The 23,691-nt window shown below is 43.8% G+C and overlaps 1 protein-coding gene across 3 annotated transcripts in view; it reads left to right on the top strand.

Moving 5' to 3' along the window:
• The window catches only part of arap3 (ArfGAP with RhoGAP domain, ankyrin repeat and PH domain 3), a 350,166-nt gene that overhangs the window by 154,842 nt on the left and 171,633 nt on the right, over positions 1–23,691 (top strand). For all 3 annotated transcript variants that reach the window (XM_059650536.1, XM_059650534.1, XM_059650535.1), the window contains 3 exons: positions 697–933; positions 1,497–1,566; positions 5,717–5,837. In XM_059650536.1, coding sequence (XP_059506519.1) covers positions 697–933; positions 1,497–1,566; positions 5,717–5,837 — 428 coding nt within the window. The remainder of the gene's footprint in view (positions 1–696; positions 934–1,496; positions 1,567–5,716; positions 5,838–23,691) is intronic.

Genomic DNA, 23,691 nt, shown 5'->3' with positions numbered 1-23,691 from the left:
GGATTATGTTCAGCTTGGACTGGTCTGTTTCTGTACTGTATGACTATATGACTCTATGGCAGTGAGTGCAGAATCTTCAAATATTTTTAAAGCAAGGTTTGATAGATTATTGATTAACATGGACGATGAAAACATATTGAGATATTCAGGGATGTAGAGTTGAGATTAACATCAATCAGGTATGATAGTTTTGAATGGTGGAGCAGGTTCAAAGGACTTCACTGGGACGGATGGGACTCAGTGTGGATGGGAAGACAGACATTGGGCTTTTCATGAGCAACCTCCACTTGTTAGCCCATCCCCATGAATTATAAATCCAGCCGTGAGTTTACTCTTTATTTCCTGGAACCTTTAGTACAACAATAGAGTTAGCAATGGCTAATGGAACATCATTACTCCAGATAGCTTGTGCTGCCTCCCAGTAGCTGGTACTCAGTACCTGGTGCCTAATGCCCAGTGGCTGGCATCCAGTGGATAGTGCTTGGTGATCAGTGCCCAATGCCTTATTTCTAGACCTACTTGTGCTGGCTGCTCACTGACTTTATTTACCACTTGTTGCTGACTTACAAACATGCATTGTAACTCTGTTGTTCCATCCCTCATAGTCTTTATTAGTTGAAACGTATCCATTCAGTTTTGCTGAAAATATTTTTTCTCCAGATTTTGCATCCTCTATCTGTTGATATACTTCCATAGGCAATGTGAAATGGACTGTGCCCAGAAATCACTACAGATTGAAGGAGACAGCACGATGGCTTACTCTACAATAGGAGAGATTCCAACAAACAAGACCAGCACCACTGAGCCCTCACTGTATTTCACTGAAGAGTCTGAGGATGATCAAACAATATCACCCTACGCAAGCTTCCATGCTGTATCTGAGCAAGGGAGAAGCATGAAATGTGATTGGTTAGAGAAACTCTCACCACAAGGGTAAGAATAATGAATGCATTTTTTTAGACTTTGCTTTCCAACCTCCAATATCTCCCTGGCAATACCAAGCTTTTTTGAAACTTGGAGGAACAAACAGAAAGCTAAGATTGTTCATTTGGTTAATGGTGTGTTGCAAATGTGAATATTCCCTGTTTTAATCTATGATCTGTTTGAAAACAATAGTGAGGGATTGATTTGTTACAATGGGATGAAGCTTTACTGAAAAAGAATCTTATTGTTCAAGAGACAACTTGTATGCAACATAGAAAATGCTGGAGTTTTCCAGAAGGTCTAACAACATCTTTGGAGAAAGAAAGAGTTAACATTTCCAATTAGGGGCCTTTCATCAAAATCTGAAACATTAACTTTGTTCCTCTATCCAGAATTTCTGGATATTTCCAGCATTTTTTTTGTTTTAGTTTCAGACTTTATTGCATTTCTCTTTGGGTTGAACTTTATTCTGCTCTTGACCTTAGGTCAATCTCCCCTCCCTCTGAAAGTACTATACCATATGTGTATGAAATATTCCTATTGCAAACTTGTGTTTTCTTTTCTCGGGTTAGAAGCTGCGTATTCCAAAGACGCTACGTGAAGTTTGATGGGAAGTGTCTGATGTATTTCAACAATGAGAAGGTAAGAGAGCCACAGACAAAGGAGTTTTTAACAAGGGTCTAGGCCCGAAACGTCAGCTTTTGTGCTCCTTAGATGCTGCTTGGCCTGCTGTGTTCATCCAGCCTCTCATTTTATTATCTTAGTTTTTAACAGTTACATTGTTTGATGTCAAGCTTGTCGTAAGGCATTGAGCTTAACGGAAATGGTTCAGAGAATCAGGAAATCAGAGTTACAATCATGGCACAGTTATAGTTTCCCTTTGAATGCACCGTCCAGCTGGAAATTTGTGTTTGGTGAATACCTTCAACTTGCAAAACCGAAAGAACTATGGACACTGTAAATCAGGAACAAAAACAAAGTTGCTGGAAAAGCTCAGCAGATCTGGCAGCATCTGTGAAGGAATAAGTAGGTCTGGTGAATCTTCCTCAGAACTCTGTCATCAACAAGGGTCACTGGACCTGAAATGTTAACTCTGTTTATTCCTTTACAGATGCTGCCAGACCTGCTGAGCTTTTCCAGCAACTTTGTTTTTGTACCTTCAACTTTCAGTTGAGGCACTAAATTGAAACGGACATGTCATGATCCATCAAATGCAGATAAAACCAGGCTCAGCTTAGAAGGAATATTCATGTTATTTTGAATCATTCAGTGATTAAGCTGTATTTAAGCAGATGTCAAAATGGATCATTGTGCCGGAGATGTTGTCCTTTTGTCCGTCACTTCAGTGATGTACCATCTCACCATCTTCAATGAGTATATTCCAAAGATTCCAAGAAAAAAGGAGCAGTGAAACTAACATCCAAAACAATTCATCAAAGACCAACAGAAACCATGTTAATTTGCGGAATGAGAGATTGTTCAAAATTTGTTCAGAGCTCAAGTGATGTCTTGGGGTTAGACAATATTCCCAAAATGGAGTGAAAAACAGAAAGAAACAGGGATTAGTTTGGAAATTCCGGACAGAAACACTTAAGCCACTGCAGCCCCCACTACCAATGGCTCAGGTTTGGTACTGCAGGAACCACCAAGCTATAGATTGCATTACACTCTCAATCCAAATATGGTGAAAAGAATTGCAATCCAAAGGTAAGGAGGGAGTGATTAGTCTTCATATCGAGGTAAGATTTGAACATGTGGCAGCAAGGAGACCAACAAAACTGAAGTGCAGTGGAAGTACATGTTTTCTTTGGAAATTTATTTTAATCAATCCTGGGACACGGGCATCATCAGTTGGGCCAGTATTTATTGCCCATCCTTAGCTACCCGTGAGAAGATAATGGTGAGCTGTGTCCTTGAACTGATGCAGCCCATGTACTGTAGGTTGACTTTCAAAACCAGTAAGGAAGGAGTTCCATAATGATGACCCGGTGACATTGAACGACTGGTCATACATTTCTAAGTTAGGATGGTGAGTGGCTTGTAGATAACTGCTGTCCTGGTTTTATATGTTGGTAGGTGCTCCAGGTTTGAAAGGTGCTGTTGAAGGAGCCTTGGTGAATTGCTTCAATCATTGTGGATGGTATACACTGCTACTTGAACATTGGCAGTGGGTGGCTGAATTCTTAAAGTGATAAATAGCATGGCTATCAAGGGAGGTGCTTTGTCCTGGATAATTTTGGGGTGGTAATGGCTGAGTGGTATTGTAGCTGAACTGGTATTCCCAAATTTGAGACCCAGCTCCATTGTGCTCCAAATTTAAAGTGCTGAATAGGAAAAAAATGGCCACAAGTGCCCCTGGAATGGGAGTTGTGAGTGACTCACCCTGTGAGAGAGAGGCTCCATAAAACACCACTGATAGTGCTGTGAGATGGAACTAAATAGGTTACAGAACATGTTCAGTGCACAGGCAAACAGGCGACCTACTCCTGGTCAGGGTACAGCATTATACAATGTGTATGCCTCTTGTGTGATGGAACAATCCGACACAGCCACTGGTCAACAATCATGGAATAACACAGCACAGTTTCAGCCCATTATATCTGTACACTACTACCTACACCCGTGCCACTTTACTGTACTTGGCTCATAGCTTTGAATGTTATGACATTGCAAGCACTTAACCAAGTATTTTTAAAAGTTATGAGGTTTCCTGCCTCAACTACCCTCCCAGGCTGTGCATTCCAGAGTTTCACAACTGCCTGCAAGAAAATTATTTTCCTCAAATCCCCTCTAAACCTCTATCACCTTAAAGTTGTGCCTCCTTATTCTCGACCCTTCAACTTATTGGAACAGTTACTTTCTATCCACCCTGTCCATGCCTCTCATAATCTTATACACCTCTATTAGATTTGCCCGTCAGCCTTCTCTGATCTAAAGAAAACTAGCAGAGCATATCGAGCCTATCTTTGTTGTTAAACTGCTTCATCACAAATATCATCCTGGTGAATCTGGTCTGCACCCCCTCCAGTACAACCACATCCTTCCTATAACTACGGACACTAGAAATATACACGGTTCTCCAGTTGTAGCCTAACCAAAGTTTTGTATAGCTTCAACATGACTTCCATGTTATTATAATCAGTTGACGCTTTCATAGCGACAGCTTTGAACACTGAGGGAGCTAAATGTTAACGATGTGGAATGATAAGGGTCAAAGGTGGCACAAGTATCCAATGCCATGTTTACACATTATGCCATCTGTTTCCACATGGTGCAGTAAGGCTCTCAGCACAGACTTTCACCCTTGGTGACTCGTGTGTGCCCATGAACTGCTGACAGATTATGTAAAAATCTGTGTAGCAACTACTCAGACTCACAAACACATACACCAAAGTTAACATCATGAACATTTATGGACAATGTTTTATTTGCAGAAAAGCCTTCTTCCCACCATGTACCACCAAGGTGCCCTCCAGCTAAGTCTCAGCGTTGTCCCTGGTTCTGCAGCTAGGGTCGGGGGGAGCTGTTGGCCCTGGAGTGGCCCTGGAGGTTTGTAGAGCAGCCCCAGAGGCTTTAATGTCTGAATGGGTCAAACATACCAATGGTCTTTTTTCCAAAGGCAAATCAATCTTCATCAGCTTGAACTTCCAAGGGTCAGAGTTGGGCAGGCAGGGTGCAAGTGGAGGGCTCAGCCATTCTTGACTTTCCCTCACGGATGACTTGGGAGAGGCCGGTCCGAGGTCCATCCTCTAATTGGGTGCCTCCTGGCACTACCATGTCTCCTTATGAAGAAGAGGCATTTGCTTTGGGGGCAAAGGTTCTATGATTTTCTTCTTGCTGTGAGCTCAGTCCTGAGGACCAGTGGCTGGGACGATGCAGTGCAGGTATGTGTGCCACTCTGGCAGACCCTGAGGAGCAAGGCCCAATACTCCATGGTACTCCAAACCTGTCTATGGGGCAGACAGATGGTCATAGGATTCACTGCACTGCTGCAGGTATTGTACAGTTAGGATCATTGCATCTCATATGACTGTCTATCTCTGTGATAGCACAGGGCCCTTTCGTTCCTGGGGATAAGCAGATGCCTCATCTCCAGCAGTCACCCAAGGGCCAGGAGGCTGGGATGTTTCTTCCTCATAAGTGAGTGAGGTCATGTTTTGCTGGTGGTGCATGAGACTTGGTGAGAGATGACTACAGTCGCAGAAATAGTTTATGTGTGAAGTGGCAGAGAGAAGATTGTGGTACTTAGCCTGACAGAGCATAGCTGGCATTCCTCTACATCCTGATAAGTAGTGATGTAAGACCAGGCTGTCATGGTCTGGCAGCATGGCCTCTTGTGATGGTTCTCCAGGAGCAGGAATCCCTTCCTTTGCACTACCCCCTCCACTAAGACCTCCAACTTGCTGTTGGAGAATCATGGCACCATCTTTCCTTTTCCAGATTCTGCCTGCCATTGTGTTGGGTGGCTTTGGGATGTCAGTGCTCAATGGAGCATTGTGCACAAGGGATGAATTCTGGGATGTCCAGTGAACGGTTCTAAGAATAGTGCACAGTATGATTGGGCCAGAACTTGGTATGAGTGAAGCTGTAGGAATGGAGTAGGTCATTAATGAGGCAAGTTTGATAACAGAGGGCAAGGAAACATATTCAGCCTTGTGGCAAGAAACTTACCAAAAACTCAACACAACTTGTACTTAGCCAAAATCAAACATAAGTTTTGGTCTGTTTACTGAAGTCTGATTGTTTAATTGTTATTTTTTATTGCTGATCACTGGCACTAATTTTCTTTTAGGATCCATACTCTAAAGGAGTAATTCCTTTAGCAGTTATGCAGATGGCAAGAGCGGCAAAGGAAAATAAATTTGAAGTAGTCACAAGCCACCGAATCTTTGTTTTCAGGGCAGAGAATGAAGGTGAGTGAGTTAAGCTGAGGTGCTTTCATTATTCCTCCAGAAATTAGCACAGACTGTTGGATAAACTGTTCTGAGCCTAGATCAAAGACAGTAAGATGTTGCACGTTTTTCACTCTCTCGTTATGCTCCTGAGTTTAATGATTTACACCAACTTATTATGTATTCCACAGTGCCCCCAGAAATAGGCCAACAAAGAAATCAGCAGAGAGTGTCCTGTACAACCAGTAGAGCGTGACTCGAGCTGAATACCACAAAATAGTTGTCACAGGGTCACAGTGTCATAGAATCATAGAGTTTTCCCGTAAATGGAAAAATGCCCTTTGTCATATCATGTCAGTGCTGGTCATCAAATATCCATCTGTTCTTATCCCTGTTTCCACCACTTGGTCTGTAGCCTTGTACGCCACGGTGTTTCAAGTGCTCATCTAAACACTTCTTTAATGTCTTGTGGGTTCTGGCCATTATCTTTTAGGAGGTGCGCTTCAGATGATCACCATCCCCTGGGTGAAATTTATTTTCCTCAAATCCCCTTACAACCTCCTGCTCCCTACCTTAAAGTTGTGGCTTCCTGGTTATTAACCTCTTTATTCAGGGGCAATGTTTCTCCCTGGCTACTCTATCAGTGGTGCTCAGAACTTTGTATGATTGTCTCAATCAAGTCACCCCCTCAGCCTTCTCTACTGTAAGGAAAACAAACCCTGCCTATCATTATTCCTGCCAGTTCAGTTTCTCCTCATATCTGAGACTTTCCATCCCAGTCAACATCCTGGTGAATCTCCAATTGCATCCTTCCTATATAATGTGGGGACCAGAATTGCACACAGTACTCCAGCTGTGGGCTACTTAACATCAGAGACAACGCCATCATAATGCCCCTGCTCTTGTATTCAGTGCCTTGATTAATAATGGTCAGTATGCCTTCTTAACAAATTTACTATCCTACTACCAGTAAGGAAACAGGGACATGTATGTTAAGGTCTTTCTCATATTCTGTACTTCCTAAGGCCCAATAATTCAACATATGCTCTCTTGCCTTTTTAAGTGCTCCAAAATGCATGACTTCACATTTTTCAGGACTAAATACCATTTGTCACTGATCATTCTACCTGACCAACCAGTTTATGTCATCCTACAATCTAATGCTTACCTTCTTTCTGTTTACCACATCACCAATATTCATGTCATCTGCATATTTACTGATGAAACCTTCTGTATCCAGTTCTAGATCACCACAAGCAGTAAGGAACCCAGCAATCAACCATGTGGTATGCCACTGGACACAGGTTTCCAAACACAAAAACAGCCTTGAACCATCACCCTATGATTTCTATCACTGAGCCAACTCTGGATCCAATTTGCCAAATTACACTAGATCCTATGGAATGTTAGCCTCTTAGTGAATCTGCCGTGTGACACCTTGTCAAAGTCCAAGTAGACTACATTAATTACACTACCTTCGCTGTTACACAAAGTCATCTCCACAAAAAATTAAGTCAAGTTTGTTAGGAATGATTTCCCTTTAACAAAGACATACTGACAACCTGACTGAATCCTCTCCTCTAGAAGTGTAAATTAATTCTGTCCCTTAGAATGCTTTCCTATAGTTGGCCTAACAAAAATGTTGGATTCATTGGCCTGTGGTTTCTTTGGTTATCTTGACCACCTTTCTTGAGTAATGATGCCACATCATAGAACATAGAACATAGAACAATACAGCGCAGAACCGGCCCTTCGGCCCTCGCTGTTGCGCCGATCTGTGAACTAATCTAAACCCCTCCTCCTACACTATCCCATCATCATCCATATGCTTATCCAAGGATTGTTTAAATACCCCTAATGTGGCTGAGTTAACTACATTGGCAGGCAGGGCATTCCACGCCCTTACCACTCTCTGAGTAAAGAACCTGCCTCTGATATCTGTCTTAAATCCATCACCCCTCAATTTGTAGCTATGCCCCCTTGTACAAGCTGAAGTCATCATCCTCAGAAAAAGACTCTCACTGTCTACCCTATCTAATCCTCTGATTATCTTGTATGTCTCTATTAAATCCCCTCTTAGCCTCCTTCTCTCCAATGAGAACAGACCCAAGTCCCTCAGCCTTTCTTCATAGGGCCTGCGCTCCAGACCAGGCAACATCCTGGTAAATCTCCTCTGCACCTTTTCCAATGCTTCCACATCCTTCCTGTAATGGGGCGACCAGAACTGCACGCAATATTCCAAATGAGGCTGCACTAGCGTTTTGTTCAGTTGCAGCCTGACATCACGGCTCCTGAACTCAATCCCTCTACAAATAAAACCTAAAACACCGTAAGCCTTCTTAATAGCACTATCAACCCGGGTGGCAACTTTCAGGGACCTATGCACATAGACACCAAGATCCCTCTGCACATCCACACTACCAAGAATCTTTCCATTGACCCAGTATTCTGCCTTCCTATTATTCCTCCCAAAGTGAATCACCTCACATTTCTCCATATTAAACTCTATTTGCCACCTTTTGGCCCAGTTCTGCAGTTTATCCAAGTCTCCCTGCAACCTGCAACATTCTTCCACACTGTCCACCATTTTACCAACTTTAGAGTCATCTGCAAACTTATTAACTCATCCACCTATGCCTGCATCCAAGTCATTTATAAAAATGACAAACAGCAGTGGTCCCAAAACAGATCTTTGAGGCACACCACTTGTAACTGGACTCCAGGTTGAATATTTTCCATCAACCACCACTCGTTGCCTTCTTACAGAAAGCCAGTTTCAATCCAAACTGCTAAATCTCCCTCAATTCCGTATTTTCTCCAATGGCCTACCATGTGGACTCTTATCAAAGGCTTTACTGAAGTCCATGTACACCACGTCAACTGCCCTTCCCTCATCCACATGCTTGGCCACCTTCTCAAAAAACTCAGTGAGTTTTGTGAGACACGACCTGCCCTTGATGAATCCATGCTGACTATCTCCAATCAAATTGTTGCTTGCAAGATGATTATAAATCCTATCTCTTATAATCTTTCCAAAATTTTTCCTGCAACAGACGTAAGGCTCACAGTTATTTCTCTGTGTTTCTTCTATTAAAATGCCTTACCTCATCATGTCTCTGCATTGAAATTCATCTCCCAAGTGTCATTGACTAACTAATCAATGTCCCTCTGAAGTTGTTCAGTGTCATCATCACAATTTAATATTCATGCTGGCTTAGTATCATCCCCAAATTGTTTATATAAATTATAAAAATCAAAGGCCCGAACCCCAATCCCTAAGGAATATCACTTCCAACTCATTTCCAGTCTGAAAAATACCTATCTATACCTACCCTCTGTTTCATGTCTTTTAACCAACTTCCAACCAAAACTACTAAGGACTTATCAATCCTTAACCAAACTGCCATTTAATATTGCATCAAATGCTTACCAAAGGACCAAATGTACAACATCCACTGCCTGTGTCACCTCATCAAAGAACTCATTAAGTTTGTCAAGCATGACCTGTCCTTGACAAAACCACGTTGACTGCTTGGTATTTTGTTGACTGTTAGATATAAAAAAAATTATTTGCTGATTTTAAAGTTAGTGTCAGGGATTTATTTTGTTTAACCACTAGAAGTTTCTGAAAAGCACGTTACAACATTTTTCACACTCCTTTTACAGATTATAGGGTGAGGTGCTCCTTTTAGGTGTTTCAGTTTTGGTTCTCAGAGGAGGATGGGAGTCAACTTCCGCTTTCGAACAGATGGGGGCCTTGTCCAGGCTCTGAACACATTTGGACAAATTTAGAGTATGAAAGCAGATTTAAATAGGCTTGGGGACTAATGTCCTAGATTGTTAAATAAAACTTCAAGGAAAAGTGGAAAATGTGTTTAATTTTGGTTGCTTGTTGGTTAAATCAAAAATGGAGAAATGGCTCTTAACTTTGCTAAAGAGGTTCTGGAAATCAAAGATGCTTCTCCACTTTGCCAAGAAAGTTTAGTATGACAGAAAACGGTGACATTTTAGAATTAGCAAACAGGCTAAAATTAGGTTTAATTCGGGATAATAAGAAAGCTGAAATTGTAACGGAGTTAGCCAAGCATTTAGGTATCTCAAAGAAACAATCAAGGGCAGTGGAGTTACAAAACAAAACTAAAAGGAAAATGAGACAAATGGAGTTAGGAAGTCAGCTTGAAAGGCTGGATTTAGGGAACAAAGAAAGGGAAAGAAGAATCCTAGCTGAAGAAAAAGACAAGAAACTGAAACAGTTTGAATTATGGTTCAAAGCAGAGGAAAAGGAGAGAAAGGCCCTAGTAGAAGAAAAGGGAAAAGAGAGAGAGAATTTGACTTCAGAAGTTGGCAATTACACAGGAAAGTCGATGTAAAAGGATGGAGGTGAAGGTAGAAGGTGGGCTTAGTGAGGAGAATGGAGATGATGAGCAAACCCATCATAGCCAAAAGCCTGGTAGGGATACATACAAATATATTTAAACATTATCAAAAATCTATGAAAAAGATTTAGGGTTAGGGATAGTGATAATGGGAACTGCAGATGCTGGAGAATCCAAGTTAACAAAGTGTGGAGCTGGATGAACACAGCAGGCCAAGCAGCATCTCAGGAGCACAAGTGAAGGGTCTAGGCCCGAAACGTCAGCTTTTGTGCTCCTGAGATGCTGCTAGGCCTGCTGTGTTCATCCAGATCCACACTTTGTTATCTAGGGTTAGGGTTAGCCTTTCTACTTCTTTCAAGAATTTGGCTAAACAGATGAACTGGCCAGAGACTATGTTGGTAATGTTAATTCAGACCAATTTGGTAGGCAGGGCAACTGAGATGTTTGTAGCATTGTCTGAGAGAGTGTCTAAAGAATATGAAGAAGTTAAACAGGCTGTTTTGAGCCTACAATTGGTACCAGAAACATATAGACAATGGTTCAGAAATGTAAGAAAGCAACCAGGTCCAACTTATATTGAGTTTGAAAGAATTGAACAGAACAACTTTGTTAGATTGATGAGAGCATTGATCATAGAAAGAAACATATCAGACTCTTAGAGATATTATTCTGCTGGAGGAGTTTAAAAACTCACTTCCAGAAGTGATAAGAACTCAGGTTAAGGAACAGAAAGCTTAAACAATGAAAAGAGCTACAGAAATGGCAAGATAATAAAATGTGAGGCTGGATGAACACAGCAGGCCAAGCAGCATCTCAGGAGCACAAAAGCTGACGTTTCGGGCCTAGACCCTTCATCAGAGAGGGTCTAGGCCCGAAACGTCAGCTTTTGTGCTCCTGAGATGCTGCTTGGCCTGCTGTGTTCATCCAGCCTCACATTTTATTATCTTGGAATTCTCCAGCATCTGCAGTTCTCATTATCTCTGATACAGAAATGGCAGATGGTTATGCATTAGAGCATAAATCGAAATCCAGCTTCTCACAGCAATTTTCATTCTGAGGGATAGAAATTGGGAAAGAGGGAGATCCTTCAACAAAAAAAACCAAACAGCAGATCACACTGGGGACATTTTACCACATGTGAACAAAGAAACTCAAGAGGGTGAAAAAGAGGGAAACGACCTCGGGTGTTTTCCCTGCAATAAGGTAGGACACACAAAGTCACAGTGCTGGTGGTTTAGGAAAGGCACTGGGAAGAAGGATGTGATAAAATAGGCAAAACCGGTGGAATTGGTAGAGGTAGTGGAGAAAATCCCAAGAGAAGTCAAGGAGTTGCAGGAGAGTGCACGGCCTACTCATGGGCTGGATAGTAAGGTAGCGCCCAACCTTTTCAAAGGTTTCATCTGTGTGAGTAAGATTTACTCAGTTAGAACAAGGGGAGGAGGTAGACATGTTAAAATATTGAGAGATACGGGAGCTAGTCTTTCTCTAATAGTAAGAAAGGAAAATATTTGCACCCCTGAACTAAGTCGGAACGAGTGGTAATCTGTAGAATAGATGGAGGGAGGAGTAACGTTTCCCTTTGTAAAAAAAAGGCTAGAAAGCCCAATCAAGGTTGGTGAAGTGATAATGGCAGTGAAGAAAAATTGGCTATGCCAGGAATACAGTGATAATGGGAACTGCAGATGCTGGAGAATCCAAGATAATAAAATGTGAGGCTGGAAGAACACAGCAGGCTCAGCAGCATCTCAGGAGCACACAAGCTGACGTTTCGGGCATAGACCCTTCGTCTGAGAGGAAGATGGGGTGAGGGTTCTGGAATAAATAGGGAGAGAGGGGGAGGTGGACCGAAGATGGAGAGAAAAGAAGATAGGTGGAGAGGAGAGTATAGGTGGGGAGGTAGGGAGGGGATAGGTCAGTCCAGGGAAGACGGATAGGTCAAGGAGGTGGGATGAGGTCAGTAGGTAGGAGATGGAGATGCAGCTTGGGGTGGGAGGAACGGATGGGTGAGAGGAAGAACAGGTTAGGGAGGCAGAGACAGGTTGGACTGGTTTTGGGATGCAGTGGGTGGAGGGGAAGAGCTGGGCTGGTTGTGTGGTGCAGTGGGGGGAGGGGACGAACTGGGCTGGTTTTGGGAAGCGGGAAGGGGAGATTTTGAAGCTGGTGAAGTCCACATTGATACAATTGGGCTGCAGGGTTCCCAAGCGGAATATGAGTTGCTGTTCCTGCAACCTTCGGGTGGCATCATTGTGGCACTGCAGGAGGCCCATGATGGACATGTCATCTAAAGAATGGGAGGGGGAGTAGGTTACGTGGAACAGTCCCTCTTCCGCACCTACACAGGCCCCAAACCCCACCTCTTCCTCCGTGACATTGATGACTATATCGGCGCCGCCTCTTGCTCCCCAGAGGAGCTCGAACAGTTCATCCACTTCACCAACACCTTCCACCCCAACCGTCAGTTCACCTGGGCCATCTCCAGCACATCCCTCACCTTCCTGAATCTCTCAGTCTCCGTCTCAGGCAACCAGCTTGTAACTGATGTCCATTTCAAGCCCACCGACTCCCACAGCTACCTAGAATACATTTCCTCCCACCCACCTTCCTGCAAAAATTCCATCCCCTATTCCCAATTCCTCCGCCTCCACTGCATCTGATCCCATGATGAGGCATTCCACTCCCGCACATCCCAGATGTCCAAGTTCTTCAAGGACCGCAACTTTCCCCCCACAGTGGTCGAGAACGCCCTTGACCGTGTCTCCCGCATTTCCCGCAACACATCCCTCACACCCCGCCCCTGCCACAACCGCCCAAAGAGGATCCCCCTCGTTCTCACACATCACCCCACCAACCTCCGGATACAACGCATCATCCTCCGACACTTCCGCCATCTACAATCCGACCCCACCACCCAAGACATTTTTCCATCTCCACCCTTGTCTGCTTTCCGGAGAGACTCCGTGACTCCCTTGTTCACTCCACACTGCCCTCCAACCCCACCACACCCGGCACCTTCCCCTGCAACCGCAGGAAATGCTACACTTGACCCCACAACCCCTCCTCACCCCTATCCCTGGCCCCAAGATGACTTTCCATATTAAGCAGAGGCTCACGTGCACATCTGCCAATGTGGTATACTGCGTCCACTGTACCCGGTGTGGCTTCCTCTTCCCCAGCTCTTCCCCTCCACCCACTGCATCCCAAAACCAGTCCAACCTGTCTCTGCCTCCCTAACCTGTTCTTCCTCTCACCCATCCCTTCCTCCCACCCCAAGCCGCACCTCCATCTCCTACCTACTAACCTCATCCCACCTCCTTGACCTGTCCGTCATCCCTGGACTGACCTATCCCCTCCCTACCTCCCCACCTATACTCTCCTCTCCACCTATCTTCTTTTCTCTCCATCTTCGGTCCGCCTCCCCCTCTCTCCCTATTTATTCCAGAACCCTCACCCCATCTTCCTCTCTGATGAAGGGTCTATGCCCGAAACGTCAGCTTTTGTGCTCCTGAGATGCTGCTGGGCCTGCTGTGTTCATCCAGCCTCACATTTTATTATCCCAGGAATACAGTTTATTCTTGGAAACAATGTAACTGGACCACAGGTCAGAGTGAAACCCATTGTAATGGATAAAAAAAAAAGAAAACCAGGGAACTGAGAAGTTGAAAGAAAACAACCCTGGAATTTTTCCGAACTGTGTAGTGACAAGATCTCACAGCCATAACTTAAAGCAGGAAGAGAAATTAAAAGAGAAAGATGAAGGAGTTGAAGCCCAGTTAGCTGACACTCTGATGAGATGGTAAGGGAAAATCTGAAGCAGGTTAGATCAGCCAGAGGTGTTTAGTTCTGAAAGATTGATGGAGCTACAATAAAAAAGATGAGACCAGAAAGAATTTATATCATAATGCCTACCAGAAAAAGGAATTAGAATGTTTTCCAGAGTGCTGTTATCTGAAGGATAAAGTCTTAAGGCGGAAATGGAGACCTTGGCAGGTTAGTGCAGATGAGAAATGGGTGAAAGTTCACCAGAGATAGCAAGGTGTAGAGCTGGATGAACACAGCTGGCCAAGCAGCTTCAGAAGAACAGGATCTCTGGTACTACTTGGCCTCCCAATGTAGTTAACTCAGCCACATTAGGGGCATTTAAACAGTCCTTGGATCATTTTTCTGGTTGAGCAGTAGCGCGAGCGGGAGCTTGGAGCAGGAGCCTGTCGGGAAGCCAGTAAGTCACTGTTTTTGAATTTATAAAAAGCTTACCTCATGAATAGGCGGACGTACGCTGAGCAGGAGTGGACACGGGACTGGTGAGTGAGTGAGGTAATATATTTGTGTGGCTGCGTTACCCGAAACACTACCCGGGTAGTGTCTCCCACCCATCCTCCTCCTCGAACCGAAAAAAAAAGGTTCTGTGTGCCTGATTGGTAAGGTAACTAGTTTATTTTTTATTCTTTATTTTTTAACCGTCTTGGGAATTTAGAATAATGGGAACGGAGGTCAGGGCAGTTGAATGTTCCTCCTGCAGAATGTGGGAGGTAAGGGTCACCACTAGTGTCCCTGCTGACTACATCTGCGGGAAGTGCACCCAACTCCAGCTCCTTGAAAACCGCGTTAGGGAACTGGAACTGGAGCTGGAGCTGGATGAACTTCGGATCATTCGGGAGGCAGAGGGGGTTATTAAGAGGAGTTACAGGGAGGTATTCACGCCTCAGGCACAAGAAAAAGGTAGATGGGTTATGGTCAGGGGACGGAAAGGGAACCGGCAGGCAATGCAGGGATCCCCTGTGGCCATGCCCCTCAACAATAAGTATACCGTTTTGGATACTGTTGGGAGGGACGACTTATCAGGGGAAAGCAGTGGGGCACAGGTCTCTGGCACAGAGTCTGTCCCTGCTGCTCAGAAGGGAAGGGGGAAGGGGAGCAGAGCAGTAGTCATTGGGGATTCCATAGTTAGGGGGACAGATAGGAGGTTCTGTGGGGACGAGAGAGACTCACGGTTGGTGTGTTGCTTCCCAAGTGCCAGGGCGTGTGATGTCTCTGATCGTGTTTTTGGGATCCTTAAGGGGGAGGGGGAGAAGCCCCAAGTCGTGGTCCACATTGGCACCAACAACATAGGTAGGAAGAGAGATGGGGATTTAAGGCAGAAATTCAGGGAGCTAGGATGGAAGCTGAGAGCTAGGACGAACAGAGTTGTTGTCTCTGGTTTGAGAGATAATGGGAACTGCAGATGCTGGAGATTCCAAGATAATAAAATGTGAGGCTGGATGAACACAGCAGGCCAAGCAGCATCTCAGGAGCACAAAAGCTGACGTTTCGGGCCTAGACCCTTCATCAGAGAGGGGGATGGGGGGAGGGAACTGGAATAAATAGGGAGAGAGGGGGAGGCGGACCGAAGATGGAGAGAGATTCCCTGAGGTTGGTCCGGAGGGAGGAGGGTAACTTCTTCAGGTTAGGCATCCCTGGAAGAGGCTTCGCAGTGAGGTTAAAATAGTATCAGAGATAATGGGAACTGCAGATGCTGGAGATTCCAAGATAATAAAATGTGAGGCTGGATGAACACAGCAGGCCAAGCAGCATCTCAGGAGCACAAAAGCTGACGTTTCGGGCCTAGACCCTTCATCAGAGAGGGGGATGGGGGGAGGGAACTGGAATAAATAGGGAGAGAGGGGGAGGCGGACCGAAGATGGAGAGAGATTCCCTGAGGTTGGTCCGGAGGGAGGAGGGTAACTTCTTCAGGTTAGGCATCCCTGGAAGAGGCTTCGCAGTGAGGTTAAAATAGTATCAGAGATAATGGGAACTGCAGATGCCTCCCCCCATCCCCCTCTCTGATGAAGGGTCTAGGCCCGAAACGTCAGCTTTTGTGCTCCTGAGATGCTGCTTGGCCTGCTGTGTTCATCCAGCCTCACATTTTATTATCTTGGAATCTCCAGCATCTGCAGTTCCCATTATCTCTGATACTATTTTAACCTCACTGCGAAGCCTCTTCCAGGGATGCCTAACCTGAAGAAGTTACCCTCCTCCCTCCGGACCAACCTCAGGGAATCTCTCTCCATCTTCGGTCCGCCTCCCCCTCTCTCCCTATTTATTCCAGTTCCTTCCCCCCATCCCCCTCTCTGATGAAGGGTCTAGGCCCGAAACGTCAGCTTTTGTGCTCCTGAGATGCTGCTTGGCCTGCTGTGTTCATCCAGCCTCACATTTTATTATCTTGTTGTCTCTGGTTTGTTGCCCGTGACACGTGCTAGTGAGGCGAAGAATAGGGAGAGAGAGGAGTTGAACACGTGGCTACAGAGATGGTGCAGGAGGGAGGGTTTTGGATTCTTGGATAATTGGGGCTCTTTCTGGGGTAGGCGGGACCTCTACAAGCAAGATGGTCTTCACCTGAACCAGAGGGGTACCGATATCCTGGGGGGGAAATTCGCTAAGGCTATTCGGGTGGGTTTAAATTAATTCAGCAGGGGGATGGGCACCAAAATTGTCGCTCGAGTATAAAAAAGGTTGAGAGTAGGGAGGTCCGAAATAAAGTTTCAGGGAAGTAAGATGGCACTGGCAAGCAAGAAGTTGGATTGAAGTGTGTCTACTTCAATGCCAGGAGCGTCCGGAATAAGGTGGGTGAACTTGCAGCATGGGTTAGTACCTGGGACTTCGATGTTGTGGCCATTTCGGAGACATGGATAGAGCAGGGACAGGAATAGTTGTTGCAGGTTCCGGGATTTAGATGTTTCAGTAAGAACAGAGAAGATGGTAAAAGGGAGGGAGGTGTGGCATTGTTGGTCAAGGACAGTATTACAGTTGCAGAAAGGATGTTTGGGGACTTGTCAACTGAGGTAGTATGGGCTGAGGTTAGAAACAGGAAAGGAGAGGCCACCCTGTTGGGAGTTTTCTATAGGCCTCTGAATATTCCAGAGATGTACAGGAAAGGATAGCAAAGATGATTTTCGATAGGAGTGAGAGAGACAGGGTAGTTGTCATGGGGGACTTCAACTTTCCAGATATTGACTGGGAACACTATAATTCGAGTACTATAGATGAGCCAGTTTTTGTCCAGTGTGTGCAGGAGGGCTTCCTGACACAGTATGTAGATAGGCCAACAAGGGGCGAAGCCACATTAGATTTGGTACTGGGTAATGAGCCCGACCAGGTGTTAGATTTGGAAGGAGGTGAGCTCTTTGGTGATAGTGATCACAATTCTGTTATGTTTACTTTATTGATGAAAAGGGATAGGTGTATAGAACTGGGCAAGAGTTATAGCTGGGTGAAAGGCAATTACGATGAGATTAGGCAAGATTTAGGGAGCAGAGGATGGGGAAGAAAATTGCAGGGGATGGGCACATTAGAAATGTGGAGCCTATTCAAGGAAAGGCTCCTGTGTGTCCTCGATATGTATGTACCTGTCAGGCAGGGAGGAAGCTGTAGAGCGCGGGAGCTGTGGTTTACGAAGGAGGTAGAATCTCTGGTCAAGCGGAAGTAGAAGACTTATGTCAGGATGAGATGTGAAGACTCAGTTAGGGCACTTGAGGGCTACGAGGTAGCCAGGAAAGATCTAAAGAGAGGAGTCAGAAGAGCCAGGAGGAGACATGAGAAGTTGTTGGCAGATAGGATCAGGGTAAACCCTAAGGCTTTCTATAGGTATTTAAGGAATAAAAGAATGACGAGCGTAAGATTATGGCCAATCAAGGATAGTAGTGGTAAGTTGTGTGTGGAGTCAGAAGAGATAGGGGAAGCACTAAATGAATATTTTTCAACAGTATTCACTCTAGAAAACGACAATGTTGTCGAGGAGAATACTGCGATACAGGCTACTAGATTAGGTGGGATTGAGGTTCACAAGGAAGAGGTGTTAGAAATCCTACAGAGGGTGAAGATAGATAAGACCCCTGGGCCGGATGGGATTTATCCTAGGATCCTCTGGGAAGCCAAGGAGGAGAGTGACGAGCCTTTGGCATTGATCTTTAACTCGTCATTCTCTACAGGAATAGTGCCAGATGACTGGAAGATTGCAAATGTGGTTCGTCTGTTCAAGAAGGGGAGTAGAGACAATCCTGGTAATTATAAACCATTGAGCCTTACCTCAGTTGTTGGTAAAGTGTTGGAAAAGGTTATAAGGGATAGGATTTATAATCATTTAGAAAAGAATAAATTGATTAGGGATAGTCAGCACGGTTTTGTGAAGGGAAGGTCGTGCCTCACAAACCTTATTGAGTTCTTTGAGAAGGTGACCAAACAGGTAGATGAGAGTAAACCGGTTGATGTGGTGTATATGGATTTCAGCAAGGTGTTCGATAAGGTTCCCCACAATAGGCTATTGTACAAAATGCGGAGGAATGGAATTGTCGACGATATAGCAGTTTGGATCGGAAATTGGCTTGCTGAAAGAAGACAGAGGGTGGTAGTCGATGGGAAATGTTCATCCTGGAGTCCAGTTACTTATGGTGTACCGCAAGGGTCGGTGTTGGGTCCACTGCTGTTTGTCATTTTCATAAGTGACCTGGATGAGGCGTAGAAGGATGGGTTAGTAAATTTGCAGACGACACTAAGGTCAGTGGAGTTGTGGATAGTGATGAAGGATGCTGTAGGTTTCAGAGAGGCATAGATATGTTGCAGAGCTGGGCTGAGAGGTGGCAAATGGAGTTTAATGCAGACAAGTGTGAGGTGATGCACTTTGGTAGGAGTAACCGGAAGGCAAAGTACAGGGCTAATGGTAAGATTCTTAGTAGTGTTGATGAGCAGAGAGATCTCAGTGTCCATGTGCACAGATCCTAGAAAGTTGCCACCCAGGTTGACAGGGCTGTTAAGAAGGCATACAGTGTTTTAGCTTTTATTAATAGAGGGATCGAGTTCCGGAACCATGAGGTTATGCTGCAGCTGTACAAAACTGTGGTGCGGCCGCACTTGGAGTATTGCTTTCTGGTCACCTCATTATAAGAAGGATGTGGAAGCTTTGGAAAGGGTGCAGTGGAGATTTACTAGGATGTTGCCTGGTATGGATGGAAGGTTTTTCAAGGAAAGGCTGAGGGACTTGAGGCTGTTTTCATTAGAGAGAAGAAGGTTGAGAGGTGACTTAATTGAAACATATAAAATAATCAGAGGGTTAGATATGGTGGATAGGGAGACCCTTTTTCCTAGGATGGTGACGGCGAGCACGTGGGGGCATAGCCTTAAATTGAGGGGTGAAAGATACAGGACAGATATCAGAGGTGGTTTCTTTACTCAGAGAGTAGTAAGGGAATGGAACGCTTTGCCTTCAATGTTTGTAGATTTGCCAACTTTACGTACATTTAATTCGTGATTGGACAAGCATATGGATGTACATGGAATAGTGTAGGTTAGATGGGCTTCAGATCGGTACGACAGGTCGGCACAACATCGAGATCCAAACGGCCTGTACTGTGCTGTGATGTTCTATGTTCTATGTTCTATGTTCTAAGCATATGGATGATGATGGGATAGTGTAGAGGGAGGGGCTTAGATTGGTTCACAAGTCGGCGCAACATCAAGGACCGAAGGGCCTGTTCTGCGCTGTATTGTTCTATGTTCTATGTTCTGTGTACACCTTGTTGTCTCAGATTCTCCAACATCTGCAGATCCTACTAGCTCTACAAGTTCACCAGATTGTGTTGCTAATTGAATACAAAGAGGGATTATTGCAGCGGGCACATGAATTACCTGTGGGAGGTCATTTAGGAGTGAGGAAGACTCAGCCGATGATCGAGAAACATTTTTATTTCTGGGCAACGTACAAATTTTAGATTTCTGATCTGCTTCTTGCTTCATTAGGTGCTTTACCACTTTCATATGTTGTCTAGTTAATTCACCAACTCTTTTTAATCTTTCTCTCACCTCAGACACATAGCCAACTGTGAGATCTTGATTTCAGACCTATCAGCTTTTCCTTAATTAATTTTGAAGGCCTTGTTCTTTTCTGAATATCAATTCAAATGGACTAAACTGAGTTGATTCATCTGGAGTATCTCCAATAGCAAAATAATCTAAATGAGATGCCCCTATCCCAACCATTTGGTTAATCCTGGCACACAATGCAGTGAAATTAACTTATTTACTATCACTCAAAATTACTTAAATGTTTCTGACCAAACTTTATGAAGACAGATCTTGACCACCAAGTTTATAACTCAAATAAAAAGAAACAATTTATTGTTAACACTTTAATTTTAGTAAGACAAGTTAAACAAGGTAATCTAATTAGTATTGATAATTTCAACCCAGTTTCCTTTGATCATAACCCCATTCACAGCCAGACAGACCCAGTAAAGGGGTGAGAAAATTCGCAAAGCAGAAGTACAAAGGGATCTGGGAGTGTTGGTCCAGGATTCTCTAAAGGTTAACTTGCAGGTAGAGTCTGTAATTAAGAAAGCGAATGTATTGTTGTCGTTTATCTCAAGAGGGTTGGAATATAAAAGCAGCGATGTGCTTCTGAGGCTTTATAAAGCTCTAGTTAGGTCCCATTTAGAATACTATGTCCAATTTTGGGCCCCTCACCTCAGGAAGGACATACTAGCCCCGGAGCGTGTCCAGCGGAGATTCATACGGATGATCCCGGGAATGGTAGGTTTAACGTATGATGAACGGCTAAGGATCCTGGGATTGTACTCATTAGAGTTTAGAAGGTTGAGGGGAGATCTAATAGAGACTTACAAGATAATGTATGGTTTAGAAGGGGTGGACACTCGGAAGTTGTTTCCGTTAGGCGGGGAGACTAGGACCCGTGGGCACAGCCTTAAAATTAGAGGGGGTAAATTTAAAACTGAAATGAGACGACATTTCTTCAGCCAGAGAGTGATGGGCTTGTGGAATTCATTGCCGCAGAGTGCAGTGGAGGCTGGGACGTTGGATGCCTTCAAGGCAGATATCGACAAATTCTTGATCTCACAAGGAATCAAGGGCTATGGAGAGAATGCAGGGAAGTGGAGTTGAAATGCCCATCAGCCATGATTTAAATGGTGGAGTGGACTTGATGGGCCGAATGGCCTGCCTTCCACTCCTATGTCTTATGGTCTTATGGTCTTACAGAATTTTTTTTAGAAATGTAATTTGACAGCATAAATAAAGTTTCAAATTATGTTATGCCAAGACTTCATGCAATCCTTTGCTAATGAGTTGCTCCCAGCTGTTGAACTGTAAATCTAAGTCTGCTTGCAGAATTATTCATTTATTTCTGAAGGACGGATTCTTTTCTCAGAACATTCAACAATTCTTTAACTGGATATGAAATGAGAGAGAGAGTGAAAGAGTAAAAATGTCAGCAGCTCATCCGAAAGCTTCAAAATCACTCTGCATCTGCTATAACCAGTTTTCTTTATTGTCTTTTTGCTGATTCATTATCCTCTGCAGTTGGTTGATGAGCATCAGCTCTCCCTTGATTAACCAATTCAATATCCAACCAGCTTCCAGCCCTGGCCTTAGCAGAATTCACTGCTGAATCATCTAAAATGTTTCAAATAGCAAACATCTGTGTTCTTCAATTTTAAAACGTACAGCTGTTCAAAGTTCAACCCCAACTCAAACACCCCATTCCATCAAAAGAAATTCAGAAAATAAACAAAAAATAATGACAATTTCTACAGATACCAAAGCTGAAAATCTGCCAAGGAAACTTCAAACAGCAACTCTTTGTAGGGATCGGTGCAATTCAAAACAATGTGGACTGTGGTTCCTTGTGATTGCAGAGATATAATGTGAAAATTACCTCCATCCCTTGTTCTCAGCAGAAAGCAATCTTGTCTAGTTTATGTCCCAAGTTACAGACTCATGAAGCCATAACATGTTTATGTTTTACTCTTCCAGGAAAATACAAATGGTGTTTGGAAGTGTACCTTTGTTGGTGGAGTGAGATGCTAATTTGTTGTGAAAGTTTCCCCATGAAAGTAGCATTAGACATCCCTGTACTGCAGGTAGTGAAAGGCAGTATCACGTGTTTTGAGTGCAGAAAGTCAAAGAAGGCAGTTCAGTCACTGTCAGAAAGGAAACAGATGAAAGATTAGCAGTTAACTTACAAAGATAAGAAGGATAAAATCAACAGTTTCTCAAAAATGTGTGTTCACAGCTATAACATTCCATCATCAACACTTCACAGAACCAAGGGACAGTTTTTTTCTATCTTTTAAACCATTATTTTTTGGTAAATTTACATTTCCACCTTGTGCACACATATTGTGTTCTATTATCTTTTCCCACATTTAGTTGCTAATAAACTTCCATGTTTCAAGATTCCTTGGTTAATTTAGCTCCTGTTAAAATATAAATAGATTTCAGAAAAGATATCCACCAGAACAGGATCTTTTTAAATTAACCTTGTTATGACCAACTAAGGGAGTATTTGGATTAAGAAAAGTGGCTCATTCATCCTTCTTAACTAAGGATTACTCATTTGCTGAATTCTCATCCTAATCTGATAGATGATACCCAGCTGAGTTCACTTATAATCAAAATTGAATATTCATGCGCAGGGTGTCTCAGGGAATCTTAACTTTTAATTTGTCCATCTATATTCCTGTCTGCATAATTGTAATTTTGTATAAACAATAAATTGCTTCTTTTTGTTTGAGTTTTAAACTTAGTGGTCAAGATCTGTGTTCATAAAGTTTGGTCAGAAAGAGTTGGGTAATTTTGAGTGATACTAAATAATTTAATTTCACTGCATTGTGTGCCAGGATTACCCAAATGATTGTGTAATTTTGTCGACAATCCCTTCTGCAGTTCTCTCACTCTGTCTCTTATGCATCCCTGATTTTAATTGCAGCATAATTGGTGGTCATGCCCTCAGCTACCCAAAGTGTTAACTCCCTTCACCAGCAACACTTAATCACAGCCATGCACACTATCTACAAGATACACTGCAGAAATTCGCGAAAGAAGCTCAATAGAACATCTTTTAGTATCTTTGGTAATTTACCCTCTTTAAGTGTGACAACTGTGTCATCGTAAGTTCACCCAGAAGACTAATGGGACACCCATCAAAGTTTGAGGCCTTGTTTTGAAATTCCTTTCCAAGGAAAGATGGCCAAAGAACATTTGAAACATGAAGATTATAATAAATATTGTATATTGAACAATGGAATATCATTAAGATTTTGGAGTAAATTTGTAGCTCGGGTTGTGGGTGTTGCCGAGCTGTTTCTTGTTTTGCAGACGTTTCATTACCCTGCAGCCTCCAATGAAGCGTCAGTATGTTTTCCCCGCCTGGTTTTTAAACTCTGGGGTCCATTGAGATGGATTGCCTCAATTCTGGGTTTCCTTTGTAGTGGAATGTATATAGAGTCGAGTTCAATGTGTTTATTGATAGCGTGCTTCGTGGAGTGCCATGCTTCCAGGAATTCTCGTGCTTGTCTCTGCCTAGCCTGCCCCAGGATCTTGGTGTTGTCCCAGTTGAAGTCATCATTCTCCTTGTCCATGTGGATTGAGATGAGTGACCACAAGGCTCCTACAACCACTGGGCCTCAGAATGGCACACAACCCTACACCAACCCTACGATAACTGCTCACCCGAACTA

The sequence above is a fragment of the Stegostoma tigrinum genome, chromosome 13 (genome assembly GCF_030684315.1).
Source record: "Stegostoma tigrinum isolate sSteTig4 chromosome 13, sSteTig4.hap1, whole genome shotgun sequence".
Taxonomy (NCBI): Eukaryota; Metazoa; Chordata; class Chondrichthyes; order Orectolobiformes; family Stegostomatidae; genus Stegostoma; species Stegostoma tigrinum.
This window is presented reverse-complemented; position numbering and strand designations above follow the sequence as displayed.